This window comes from Rhea pennata, chromosome 1 (assembly GCF_028389875.1).
Source record: "Rhea pennata isolate bPtePen1 chromosome 1, bPtePen1.pri, whole genome shotgun sequence".
Classification (NCBI taxonomy): domain Eukaryota; kingdom Metazoa; phylum Chordata; class Aves; order Rheiformes; family Rheidae; genus Rhea; species Rhea pennata.
The window spans coordinates 16,657,474-16,671,506 of NC_084663.1; the positions used below are offsets into that span (position 1 = coordinate 16,657,474).

At 42.8% G+C, this 14,033-nt stretch overlaps 1 protein-coding gene across 1 annotated transcript in view; it reads left to right on the forward strand.

The window, feature by feature from the left end:
• The first annotated feature begins 3,029 nt into the window (after positions 1-3,029).
• Positions 3,030-14,033, forward strand: part of CPNE8 (copine 8) — a 109,028-nt gene continuing 98,024 nt past the window's right edge. Inside the window, exon 1 of the mRNA XM_062599474.1 lies at positions 3,030-3,264. Within this exon, the coding sequence (XP_062455458.1) occupies positions 3,125-3,264 (140 nt within the window). The 5' untranslated portion in view covers positions 3,030-3,124. The remainder of the gene's footprint in view (positions 3,265-14,033) is intronic.

Genomic DNA, 14,033 nt, shown 5'->3' on the forward strand with positions numbered 1-14,033 from the left:
GTATCACTAATAATCAACTATTTCCTTTTTTGTTGTTATTTAAGCAAAATGGAGCATTACAATCAAATATAAACATTTAACATGGCCAAACCAAACTCTGATCTAACCTAGTATCCTGTCTTCATCAGTGATCAAAAGCAGGTGAGTAGGGACAAATATATGATATTATATTTATATGATACACTGTTCAGTTACCCATGCCTACAGCCACTCATGCCTCAGTTATTCATGCCTTCTGGGCACCACTTGTATTTAGATTTTTACAAAACATTATGAAAGAGTGAATAACAGTATTGTAACACTGAAAAGCGTTTTACATTTTTCCTAGAAACTGTCCTTTAGTTTCAATTCACCCTATTCCTTCCTGACATTGCTCTCTCAATACATCAGCAGTCCTTCACTCAACCCTTCACACTGTTGGGCAGAAAAGGTAATAGTGAACTAAATTTGCTTTCGTTCTATTAGCAGTTTTAGCTTTAGGCTTACTGCCTTGACTGACTGCAGACACTCCTGGAGTATTTATGAAGGTACACGGTTTCCTGTCTGTGCCAAAAACCTCAAACGGGCTGATTCAAGCGGAAATACTTTGGCAAAACCTAATGAGAAATTGCTTCATGTGTTCATCACCTGGCCAAGCGAAGCAAAAGAAAGAAAACAAAATTCAGATTACACATTGCTGAAAACACAGGGGTTGAAGAATAGCAGGCTGTGAAGTCACAAGTTTCTGAATAAAAGGATTTGTGGTTTCTGTCACTGCAACCGCAAGGTAGTTTCAGATGTATATGGAAAGTGTACATCTGGTATATAAAACCAAATTAGTCTCTTCTTACTCATGCCGTTTAATCCTTAGACTATCAGATTATCAGGTGTCTAAATTCAAGTTCTCTGTTCATCATTATTTTGATGTTCTACCTGAGATCATGTATTTAACTTGAATTTAAATAAAAAATAAGAATTTAAAAATGGAATGCAGAATGAATGTGTCCCAACAATGCTTGTGGCTTTAGAATTACATTTATTTATTTTTTTAAATAAACACAGTAGTCTCCTTTGTTTCTTAAAGCGCATGTTCCTGTCCTACATCTTGTACAACTACAGACACTGCATTTAATTTTCCTTTGTTTTATACTCTCATCTGTAAAATGGGGGTGGTAGCACTTCCGTATTTCATACAACAGCTATGATGAGAAATAAATATTGGGAGCTACTTAGATGCAATGGTAATAGATATGAATTAAATATATGAGAAATAAGATTATGGTACTTTTATGATCATTGTGAATTATTATGAATAGTTCAGGGTGACTGAATTAATAGTCTTTAAACAAAGTTAAGGGCCAGCACATGTACATGAGAAGTGAAAATTCACATTTTTCCTTATGTTAGTTAATATGGATAACAACTAATGTAAAATATTTTTTCCTCTAGTATCTTTTCTAACTATTTTTGGACAGAAATGTGATACTTGGTATGTTGGCTCTTTACATTGAGATTGTAATGTCTCATTGTCTCAATTTTTTGGTGTGTTTTTATGGTTGGTGTTCAGAAGCACAGCACCTAAGCCGAGAGAGTGCTGCGCAGAGCTATGCTGATCCCGCAGAGGCAGGGGCAGGCAGATGTGAAGTTGTTGCAGCCCTGCTGTGGCTCAAGGGGAAAGCTGTGGAACAGGCAAGTTGCACCCTTGCACCACTGTACCATGCGATGCGCGCTGTGATGCGTGGTAAGCACCATGCAATGTGCAGTTGCACAGTGTGCATGGACACTGTGCAATGTGCAGCATGCACTGCACAAGGTGTGCTCCGCAATGTGCAGTGTGCACTGTGCAACGTCCACCGGCAATGTGCAGTGTGCCTTGTGAAAGGTCTGCCCTGCAACAAGCAGTGCTCACTGTGCACGGTGTGCTGTGCAACGTGCAGCATGCACTGTGTAAGGTGCGCCACACACCATGTAGTGCACGCTGTGCAAGCTGTGCTGTGCAATGTGCAGCGAGCACCATTCAGAGGTGTACCCTGCAATGTGCAGTGTGCAGGGTGCACCCCACACCATGCAGCGTGCGGGGGTAAGGTACACCACGTGATGTGCAGTGCACAGTGGGCAAGGGGGGCCGCACAGTGTGCAGGGTGCACTGTGCAAGGGGTGCCCGGCAATGCGCAGCACACCCCGTGCAAGGTGTGCCCCGCACAGCGGGCAAGGCACTCCACGCACCGCGCAGCGTGCCCCGCGCAAGGTGCGCTGCGCGATGTGGAGCGTACGCTGTGCGCGACGCGCTGTGCACTCTGCAGGGTGCGCGGAGGCCTGTGCCTGACGCGCAGCGCAGGGTGCGCGGTGCGGAGCGGCCTGTGCGCGGTGCCGGGCTCCCTGCGCAGGGTGCGCGGTGCGGAGTGGCCTGTGCGCGGTGCCGGGCGCCCTGCGCGCGGTGCGCCGCGCAGTCCCCGCGGCGGCGCCCCCTGGCGGCGAGGCTCGGCGCCGCCTCGCGCAGCAGCCGCTCCGCTCCGGTTCAGCTCGCGCCGCGGCGGCGAGCTGCTCCTGCGCGAGGGGTTTCGCCCCGTCAAATATTCCTGCTGTTTTCTGTGAAAGCGCATTTTCCCCGTGAGTCAGGGGAGTCGCGGGTGCTCGCGGCCGCGGCCCGAGGCGCCGCCTGCCGCGCTCCCCCGAAGCGAGCGGGCAGCAGCGGGGAGCGCGACCCGCTCACGGGCACGGGTGGGGGAGGGGGTCGCTGTTCCGCACACGCGGTAAGAAACGAGAGAGACGTCGCGGGTGGGCCGTGGGGCGGGGCCGCGCCCCCCGGCAGGGTCGCCCCGCGCCGCGCCGGCCGTTGGGCTCGCCCCGCGCCGCGCCGGCCGTTGGCGGCCGTTGGCGGCCGTTGGGCTCGCCCCGCGCCGCTGGGAGTCACGCGCGGCTCCCGCTCGCGGTGACGTCACCGGCCGCTCGCCGCCTCAGCCGGCGCTGGCAGCCCGCGGGCGAGAGCTCCGCGCCACGGGCTGCGGCCGGCGGCAGCGGCGGCGCCGCGCTGCGCCGGGGCCCGCGCTCCCGCGGCCGCTGGCGCCGCCTCCTCCTCCCCGCCCTCCCTTCCTCCCTCCCTGCCTGCCTCTCTGCTGGGCGTCCTGCCTGTCGGCGCTGCCCCATGTTCGCGCCGGGGAAGCCGTCGGGGCAGCAGAAGCTGGACGGGAGTGGCGGGTTGGGGAACATGGCGTCCGTGGGGGATTTTAACGTGCTCAGCTCCAGCATCCCGGCCACCAAGGTGGAGCTCTCCGTGTCCTGCAGGTAACGGGGCAGCTCGCGGCGCCCGTCCCGGCCCGTCCCGCCGCGGGGCCCAAGGGGGAGGAGGGCGAGCGGGTGTCGCGAGTGAGCGGCAGGGAGGAGAAGGGGCAGCGGGCTACTGCCGCCCTCCGCGTGCCGGGGAGCCGCGCCAGGCGCTTCCCTGCCTGTCCTGGGGGGAGCGCGGGGAGGCGGCAGGTCCTCCGCCCGGCGCCGAGCCTGGCAGGGAGTGGGCTGAACGGCGCTGCCAGCCCCTGCTTGCCGGTGGCCGCCGAGCGCGGGGTTTGCCTGTGGCAGGGGAGCCGGGGCTGGGAAGCGCCGGGGCTGCGGGCGGCCGTCGGCTTGGCCGGAGCGGGCTGCCGCCGCCCGCCGAGCAGCCGGGGACGGCGCGCACCGAGCGTGTCCCGTCGGGTGTTCGGCTCCTGGAGCCGTCCCGGGCGTCGTGGGTGCGGCAGGAGAACACTCCCATCCGGAACAGCCCTTTCGTACACTGCTTAAAGCAGTTCCCAAAACTGTTACGAAACCGGGCGTGTTACCTCGTCGTGCGTTACCGTAACGCTGCTGCTGCTGATCTGAAAAAATAACGACGCACAGCGCAAAACCTGGTGTGCACTGTGTCTGTAGCTTTGTTCAACATTTACTTGGCCTTGGTAGATTATAAAAATCCTGCTTCCTCCTTTGAATCCCTGAGGATTTTCTACTCGAAAACTTTTTTTTTTTTTTTTTTTTTTTTCCCTTGATGGGCTTTGAGATACTTTTTTGGCATCATTCACATTTCACAATTTCGGTAAATGTATCCTAGTAGTTTTAGAGTAGTGGTTTCTTTTCATTGGCTTGAAGACTTGGCATCTTTCTATGGATAATTTGAGTTGTTGGTGTTGCTTCCTGATGGGAGATGACAAAGTTTGCAGTACAGTTCGCTGCTCTGTTTTTTAATGTAGCTGCTCTGGAGTCGCTGCTGTTACACTCCTCCTCCGAGGACTGAGCGGCAGTGCTCTAAACTTGCACTGCCAGAGCACTCCTCCTCTTCCCTTAGCGAAGCAGAACTTGATGTTTAGCAAGGTTTCGTTCCAAAAGAAGGCTGAGACGATGAATAACATAAAAAGATTGAATTTGGCATGCTAAAACAAGAAATAGTTGACAAACGAACTTGCTGATATTCTGCCCGTCTCCACAGTGTTTACTAGCAACAACCACAAGAAATCTTGGTCCCTTAAAGGGTGTGCTGCTCTGTGTAAAAACAATCCAGAAATGTTAGCACTGTCTTTAGATTCTTCAAATAAGCTGTCACAACTGTCAGAATGCTGTCCCTGACCCAAACAGTTATTATACTGAGTTTCTTTAATTCCAAGTATTGCTTCTATATTCTGGCAATGCTTTTTTCAAACCTTAGTTTTATCATAATTTGAAAGTCCATCAGATAGTTTTGAAGAAATGTAGGTGTATGACACAGCTGATCAATTCTGACCTTAATTACTCTATTTATACTAAATTTTGAAATTAGTTATAAAATCTTCATTTCTCTGTGTATATCTTCAAGCTGTTCGGTTAAAACTGTATTTCTTGTTTTAAAAATGGTTTTGCTTCCTGGTGTAGCTCGATGTCATGTGTAGAAGCATGGGAATTTCCAAGGTGATTCCCTTCTTCCATATGTGTTGGAATGACTACTTTTGATTGCAAAATCATGATTCAAATTTTAAGTGTAAAATGACTTGGGGTCAGAGATTAATGATTAACACATGATTATGATTAACTGGTAAACACATTCATTGGCTACAGCTCCAGAAAAGTAGTGTTTAACTAAATTGTGAAATACAGTAAGATTAAATTGTGCAAAGTTTAGCAAATACTGAAAAATGTTTAATAATTAGCAGTTTTATATTCTTAAATAGCTAGAGAAAGATGTTTTTAAAGTAGTTTGAGTCATGACATTAATTTTCCCTTGATATTTGCAGATTTGTAGAAGTAATTTGGTCACTTGTTTACAGCAATAACCATCAGCTCCTAATCATCTTTTTTCTTCCAGGAATGTTTTCGTCTGATGCTTTTTTTGTTTGTTTTGATTATAGTAAATATTGGAACTTCTTCCAGTTTGTTCAAATGGTGTCACTTGGTGGTCAATGAAACAGTGCAAGTTGTTTGTTCTGTGTCTGTGCCATGAAAACACTTTCTGAGTCTGGATAATATTCTTTTACCTCTGATTTTTCTATTTTTTAATTCTTTTTTAATCTTTTTTAGTAAGGATACAGTTCCTGTTCACTTAGCTTTTATTTCAGTATGATTTGTCTGTTAGCATTTTCCAAGCTAATTTGCCTTGCATGCCCATACTGTCAGTGTTATCAAATTAGCCAGGATTCAGTGCGGTGCAAATGGGATTGCACTGCTTCTGATTCTGAGAGCCAGCCTGTTTTAGCTTCAGGAGCTTGTCAGGCAGCCTTAGGAAGGGGTGAATCTCATAGGATGGGAGATTCTTTGTATGTGCAAAGTTTATATTTGAACGTGTTTTGGATATTAGGTGATGCTCTTTCTGGGATTCCTTTATGACTCTAAAAGTCTTTCGTAAGATTCTGTTGGCTGATTGAACATCAGTTTTGGCTGTAGATTTACAAATGTTGGAAAAGCGAGAAATCATTTTAATTCTTTTTAGTTATTACTACTGAGTGTATAACAAGCAAAAAAAATCACATTCTTTTCAGCTTGTAAGATGTAGATTTCTTAAGGGCCAGATCTAGTCTGACAGAACAGCTTAATGGTGTCATCGCAGGAGATCCTTCGGTGCTGGTAAACAGTGGACTATTGTCTAGATGAAATGTTCTTGTAGCCATCTCCTTCTGCACCCTGTAGATTCCCCTAGCACACAAAGTGCATCGAGCTGTGATGAAAATTTCACTGTCACCTGCTATGCAGTCTTTGCGTTGTGGCCCATCAGCCTTTTGCACGTGATTGCCGTGTGGTAGAAGAAGGGATCAGGACCCTAATCCTCCAGTCAATGTGTGAAAGATTATCCTAGTTGCTCTTGACTATTTACTGCACTATTCTTTTCCAGCCAAAACGGTTCCTTTTCCTCTGAAGGAGGACTGCACTGTATCCAGGCCCAGGCCTGGATTTGAATCTATACTCACCAACTGTGGATGTAAACCTACAGTCCCATGTGAGCTTGAGGTAAGCCTCAGGCCATACTGAGAAGTAATGGGGACACTTGAGCTGGCTCATCTTGTTGTGTCTGAACCTGGCTTAGGGTATCTGCCATCCTTTATTCTCTCCCCCCTTTCCTCCTCTGATGATGTTCTTTTTTAATTGTAATCCAGATAAATCTTGGAAAAACTTCATACTCTATTCTAGCCTTTCCCATCTTTCCCATTATCAGTTCAGTTATTTATGTTCTTGCCTGAACTGTGTGTTTAACGCCAAGCACCCCAAGCAGGTGATATTTGTAGCATGTCTTGAAATCTGTGCTGTGTGTGAACGTATGAAGTCCAAGGTAGTTAAATGGGCTGTCAAGTTTTTCAGTTTTTGTTGTGATCTGTATCCTGGTGATTTCTGTTCCTCATGGTTAATGAGGACCTAGGTTTTTTTCCCCCCTTTTGCAGCTTCCTTATAGTTTCCTGATTAAGCCACAGCCTTTGTGAACCCGTATCTTAAAAGAAAGGCCAAGAGTTTCTACTTACTTCCAGATTGTATGAGAAGCCATCAGTCACAGTGGTCTTTCTGAGGGTAATTCCTGCACACGTTTAGGAAGGTGAAGCTGTAGGTTGATCATTTTATGACTTTGATTGTTATATCAAAGATGCCATGGACATATGAGAGGTCATTAAAGTGTTGTAAAATAGTGGCACAGTATAGATTCACTTTGTTCATTCATATTTGTTAAAAAGTTTGTTGTGTTAATACTGCTCTGGTAGACTTTATGCTGGAGGAGGCAGTCTGTCATCATCATTCTGGATTTATGCTGGATAAGCTCCACACTATCTGTCTTCCCACGCCAGGCATAATGTGCATGAAGGCAGTGTAAACTCGTTATCATAGGTAATTCAACAGAAGTATGATTGCTTGCCCATGCGCTGTTTGGATCAGTGCTGTTTTACCATTTGAACAGAAATCTAGTAACAATTAATGTTCTGAGTGTGATTAAGCAACTCCTATTCTCAGTTGTCAAGACAATCTAATTTCAAACTTCTTGCATGGAGGAACATAAAATTATTACTTCAAAATTTTTTCATTTTATTGGTCAGTGTGTAAGTCTTAACCGGCTGTTTTCTAGTGACTGTTGTACTGAATAGTATGTTTGTTATATTCTGTCTTTGATTGTCTTAAAAGTTGATTTCTAAAAAGATCTCTTCTTTCCAGCCACTTCATTCACCTCCTTGTTATTTGGAAGTAGTAATTATTTATTAGAAATGCCTATGACAGACATTTGCAATATTAAAACAGATTTCAAAGTAAATTACTTAAGCTTGTAAGTCTATATAATTTTCAGAATACAAAACTTCATCCTAATTGTAAGGCTGTATTTCACTTTCCTGCTGTGTATATGTGTGTGTGTATCTCCATGTCCAGTTCGTATTAGAAGTCTATGGAGTGGTTTTGTATGACTGATAACAGAATGTTTATTTTAAGTATTTTTTTTCTTTGAAATGAAACTACCTAGACAACCAGCTGGCTTCAACTGAGGAAAAATGGTGTCTCAGGAGAAGAAAAATTAACTGGTGACAGTGTCCATCAAAATAATCTTTGAGATGCGTTGCAGCTAGCCTGCGTGCTTTGATTTTTGACTATTTCTGTTCTGTTTGACCTCTAAGCAGGCATATCTGTGACTGGTACATTTCAAGGCAGATCTATGATCCAGTCCTGCCATTGCTAGCAACAAGTCAAAGGTTTTATACCAGCACAGCAAGGCCTCAGCACTTGTCAGGTTTTTTCTAACCTTGCCTTGGCCTGCCTGGAGCTTTGTTTAAGCTTGCTTAGCTGTAACAGCAATTTTTCTAATGGCCAAGTGACCTAATTAGCTTTGCCTCTGCTTATCTTTGTATAAGCATGCGGTATACCCATCATTTTTTTTATAGCTAGTAGGAAGAAGTAGTTACTGTGTGCAGCATGAACTGCTTGTGAGCCTCGCATCGGTGGTGTAGTGTAGAGGAAGAGAGGCACTGTGTGATAGCAGAGGCCTTGGAAGTGGGGAGAGAGGACGCAGTGTGGAAGAGCAGGGGACTGGGATGGGATGAGAGGAGAGGATGCAGGATGTCGCTGGAGACGCCAGCATTGTGAAGAGCTCGCAAGGGGTTGGTTAGAGAAATGAAGACTTGGGCCTTGGATTGTCCTGATCTTCAGGATGGCAGAGACAAAAGAGCAAGTCTCTGACAGATCCCACATGCACTAGAGACAGTACATTTGGATGTAACATGGAGCTGCAGACCAGTGAAGAAAGAGGAGCTCCAAGTGGGGAGCCTTGAAGACGGGGAAGGATTATACCATGAACATTACATTCACTCTGAAACCCCCTCCCCTCTCCCTCAGCCTCCACCATCAATTTCCTGCTTTTTCAGGAATAGGACTTGGGACATTGATGACTCACTCTAACCCTCTCCCACAGGTGAAGCTGAGTCTTAGGCCTCAGATGGGCAGTATAAGGCAGAGTCTAACAGCAGAGAAAGGGCTATTAGTAGGAAGCTTATAAGAGCCTCAACTGCATCTTAGTAAGGCTTTTTTCTCTTTAGTATTATCTTTTGCACTCTTTTTTGGTAACAATTACGTGTAGACTGAAAGTAATTCTTTGATTAGACTGTTATGATATCAATTACAGTAAACTCTTGGCTTGCCAGATAGTGTGTGTTCTCCTTTTTTGTCCATAAAAACAATTTAAGTGTAACAGATCCTGAGACAGGCTAAAACGTGTCAAGCGTATTTTCGGGAACAAAAATGGCTTGATAAGTTTGTTTCTCTTGTTACTCAAAAAGGTGTTGCACAGTGAACTGATACGGATTTTAGATACGCTTTTCCCAGCCCCATCTCTGTCTCTCTCTGTCCTCTCTTCCTGATTATTTTTAGGCTGAGGTCTGTTCCCCAGTCCACGCAAACAATTATACTCGCAGGATTAATGAGTCAGCACTGAGGGAGAAGCTAGCAGCAAAGGGCAATGGCTGCTTAAGATAACATGGCCGGTGAAAGATCTACTGCTTTAAATAATGAGCGTTCTGAGATGTTTAAAAGAAACAATGAATTAATTTGAGAAGTATTAGCAATGGAAAACATGACAGGAATTGTATTTCTGTTTGTATCACATTATAAATGAAAGGGAAACCCAGACAGAAATCATGAGACTCAATCTGTATCTCAGTCTCCCTGGTCAACAATAGATTGATGCATTCACTGGCAGACATTTGTCCATCTGATTACTGTTTCTGTGCTGAGTTTCATTTGAGCATAGATTTCAATAATGTTATTTAAACTTAACTGATAAAAGTAAAGCATATGTGAGGAGATGGGAAAAAATGAAAAAGCCAAGTTATATCTGCCAGAATGATTGGATGAGCTCTAGTATATAACAAACAAACAAACGAAGATATCCCATCATGGGGAGGAAGGTTTTTCAGGATGGCTGAGTTGCTTACTTTCCCATCTGGCTGAGATAGAAAAATAATTAATATCTTGAGTGGTAGATATTAATATAAGTCTCTGTTTCTATCCTACCAAATTTTTATACTCTTTTTGGTAACAACATGATGTATATGTGATTTAACCATCATGACAGTACTTGAGTGATTCCATTCCTTCATCAGCAGTGAATCAAGTAGGGCAGACTGGCAAACTTCTGACACATCTTTTGACTAGTAAGATGTGGTCGGTTCTCAAGATTTAAGAGATACATTTCACAGCTAAACTCAGAGAGAACTTGAAGAGTTTTGAAAGTTACGGACACAGAGATGTTGTGTGGGTTGCAGCTGGTGCTCTCCTTTTGGCAGCTAGTGTGAAACATTGAAACAGCTGATGACACAGGCATTTTGGACCCTTCTATTTCCATTTCTTGATGACTAAGTTGTTAAATCTTGGGAAGGTCTATGGTCGTTTCAGGAGACTCCTTTTGACCCAGGAGACTGATGGGGTTGTAAAGAGCGAAGATAAGATTCACTTATTTCTGAGAAACAGCTGCTGCAGGAGACTTCTTACACAAAAGCTAAATCTTCCTCATCTGTGCAAACCCCACTCCCTCAGTACTGCTAGGGAAGAATGAAGAGTATTTGTTGATGGTATGTGTTCATTTCCTAAATGACTTTTTGATGCATATCCTGTAAAGAATTCAGAATACCTGTGCAATACCTGTTTTATATATTAATAAAACATTATATTAACTATGCATCCCTAAAGAAGTCATTTCTAAAATAGGATATCATCTCCCTGGGTTTGATGGACTGGGTGAAAGTAGCTGAAAGGGACTGTGAGATGACACTAAATAGATATACCACAGATTCTTAGTTTCAGCATCTCTAGAAGCTCAGAGTCAAGATACTGATTACCTTTCCGGCCTTAAAAACGTAGATGTAGGTGGTTCTTTCTCTTGGTTCCAAACAGTAATCTGGTTGGTACTGAACAAGAGCTCAACTAGGTGTTATTGCTAAAAAGTTTTCTTCCCCCCCCCCCAATACTGGTACAGTGCAAGATTCTGTTCAGATCGGCATCATCTGCAGATAGTGTCCTTTCGTAATCTAGTATTCTCTGTATTCTCTAGTATTCTCTCACAGAATAAATGCTGCAAAACAATTGCTATGTTTAAGTAAACAAACTTGTTTGTTCTTTTTTTTCCTTTATCCCCAGAAGCAGTTAGTTATCTCAATGGAGGTGTCATCCTAAAACTGCCTAGGCATTTGGGTTGAATTTTCTAGGTAGTTTTAGCCACAGAAGATTTTGTGTGGTTGTCATAAAACTCATGGAAGCTCCATTGGTCTCACCATTTTCCTTGCTTCCCTCTTCCTTTTTCCATTAGAGAATGATTTCTGAACCAATGTATGTATGACCTGAGACTGAAAGTTACTGGAAGATTGAAAATTATTTCTTTGTCTTCTTGTTAACGAGAAGAGTCAGTTACTTTTCCAAAGGTTTTGGAGAGGTATTGTGAATGTTTTCTTAAGTTTATGTGTCAGAGGTACATTTTTTTCCTGCCCAGTCCCTTTAGTGCTCCGAAGAGTGGAGACAATCTGAATGGAAAATGTGAGATCCTCCTAATTTTCTCCTAGACAAATGTTGCAGACCAGAGAAAAGCCTCCGTTTTCTCACCTGTAAACCTATCCTAGGAGAACTGGTTATTCTGTCAAGAAGAATTAATTGTGATAAATTGATCTGCTTTTAGGTGTTGGACAGTCTGAATCTAGAAATATGGAGACTAATACCCTGCTTTTTTATTGTTGTTGTTCTGTCAGAGTACAGGAGAGTGTAAACAGCTAGGGACGGGTGACTACTTAAGCTAGCACTACAACTGAGAGGTTATTAGTGAAATTACACTGCAAGAAGTCACTCAAGTAGGCACTTTGGTCAAGTCAGCGCTTTGGATCATGATCCTTACATAGTGCTGACCATTGCAAGTCCAGCAATACTGGCTAACACTGAGGTCCAGTGACTTCTAAGATGTAATACAGTGCATTACAATTAGCAGTGGGACAGGTAATATTGAAAATGTGTGTTTACTAAAAAATAAAACTGATTGTCCATGAATAACTAAATTTTGTATTTGCAAACTGTTGAGTACTGTATTTCACATTCACAGAATGTTTGCAAGCTTTTAAATAATATCTAAAGATGAAGAAAAATATAAAACCTTAGCACTTGAAAAAAGATTTGGACCAATCCATCTGATGTAAAGCACAGCTTTTATCATTAAGAATTTCACAGTTTTCTGAAACCTAAGGAATAGATATTTTAAAATATTTAGTTCTGTAGTTAGTATTGTCTGTTCTTCAGTGCCAAAATTCTATCATGTCTGATGGAGGAATTGAAATGCAAAATAGATCTTTTCCTCTTCCCTGATGTTTAATGAACACAAGTAGGATACTGAAAAGAATGTCAAAGTTGAAATATGTCGGTAAAATTATCATCTTTTATCTCTGAGTGATTGTTAATGACTTTAAAATCTGAGAGTTTCCAAAAGTTGAGAGCTCACAATTGCTGTAAGAAACATGGATTTTTCATTCTTGTTTCATACACAGGGCTCAATTTAAAATAAAAAAAACCTCCTTCAGAGCTGGAATTTAATATATTGATCATTAAAGTCAAATAACATAAAATATATGTGAGTAAGGTGAGTAAATCTTACCTTTTAATGTAGATCAGTCTTGTCAACATCTGCATAACGTATATAGGACTTTTAAATCATACATAGCAACATAGACTGTAATGACTTCTGTTTAGCTATAGTTGCTAACTAGATCAGGGGATCTCAAAAGGGTCTGATTTATATATATGAGAACTTAAAGAAACACTAAGCAAAGTACAAAGAAATTAAATGAACAGTTTTTGAAGTAAAACACTAGAATCATAGAATTCTAGTGTTGGAAGGGACCTCTGGAGATCATCTAGTCCAACCCTCAGCATAGCCCATACAGGAATTGAACCCGCAACCTTGGCATTAGCAGCACCACACTCTAACCAACTGAGTTAAACCTGCCCCCAGAAACTACATTGTTTTGACAAATCTGTGGAGTTCATGAAACTGTAAGCAAAATGATTTTGTAAGGCATAGATAAAATATATTTTAACTTTTCTTCTTTATTGATTACTTCTTTTTTTTCCTGGGGAAATTACTCTCATTATACAGAATAAGAAATCTTTATCTCTACATTTCTAACTTGTTTTGTATTTTCCAAATTAGAAATTGGAAGATGTTATTGCAATGGCTCCTATTTTTTTTTTTTCCCTTACTCACCTGTGCTACTGCAAGTATTTTGGGAGGTCCACTCCAGAATATATCCGAGGTAGGCAACCTTACTGATTCTATGATTCTATGAATTCCTTCAGGAATTGTGATGGTGCTTTCTGTACAGATGTTCCTAGACTTCTTTGCTGTAGATACATTATGTATGTGTCCGCTTTACCAGGACAACCTGGTAAAATGTCTCTCTTCCCTCTCCGTCACTTCTCTTCCTGCCCCCCCCCCCAGATTGATTCCTTTTCTTTTCTTATTTGCATTGTTTATCTGAAAGGCATAACGGATTTAGGAAAAAAGTACCTGTGTTAAGTCAAAATAGTTCAATTTTTTTTTCTCTTGGAATTTTGGGTAGGAGGATGTAACGGAAGTTTTAGGTATTTCTGGTCTCTGAGTTTGTGAATGTTTTCTGAGCCTAAGTAGTGTACTACCAAAAAGAAGGCTTTTCTAAGGAAAGGGGGAAAGAAATATGCCTTGTATTGCTCAACCTATGCAGAAATTGACTGTTAAGGAGATTTAGCTAACGTACATATGAAACAATATAAAGACTACATAAGGTTGCAGAAATAAATCTAGTCTTCTTTCTCCATTTACTTTTAGCATTTCTTACGGTTATAGATTGCCCTATACTTACATGCTATGCGGTTTTCATATATTCAAAGGAACATTTTTAATTGTATTCCCACTAAAATGAAAATGCAGTAATGAAAATGAGCAGTTTCTCAAGCTGTTAGATGAACTAGTGTCCTGCTGACATTGGTCTTTAAGTGTCTTCTGAAACTTTCTTCATTGCTTGAACAGTTGCCTAAGTTCTTATGTTTCTATTTTAATTGATTATTAATGATTTGGAAAATCAGACAATATC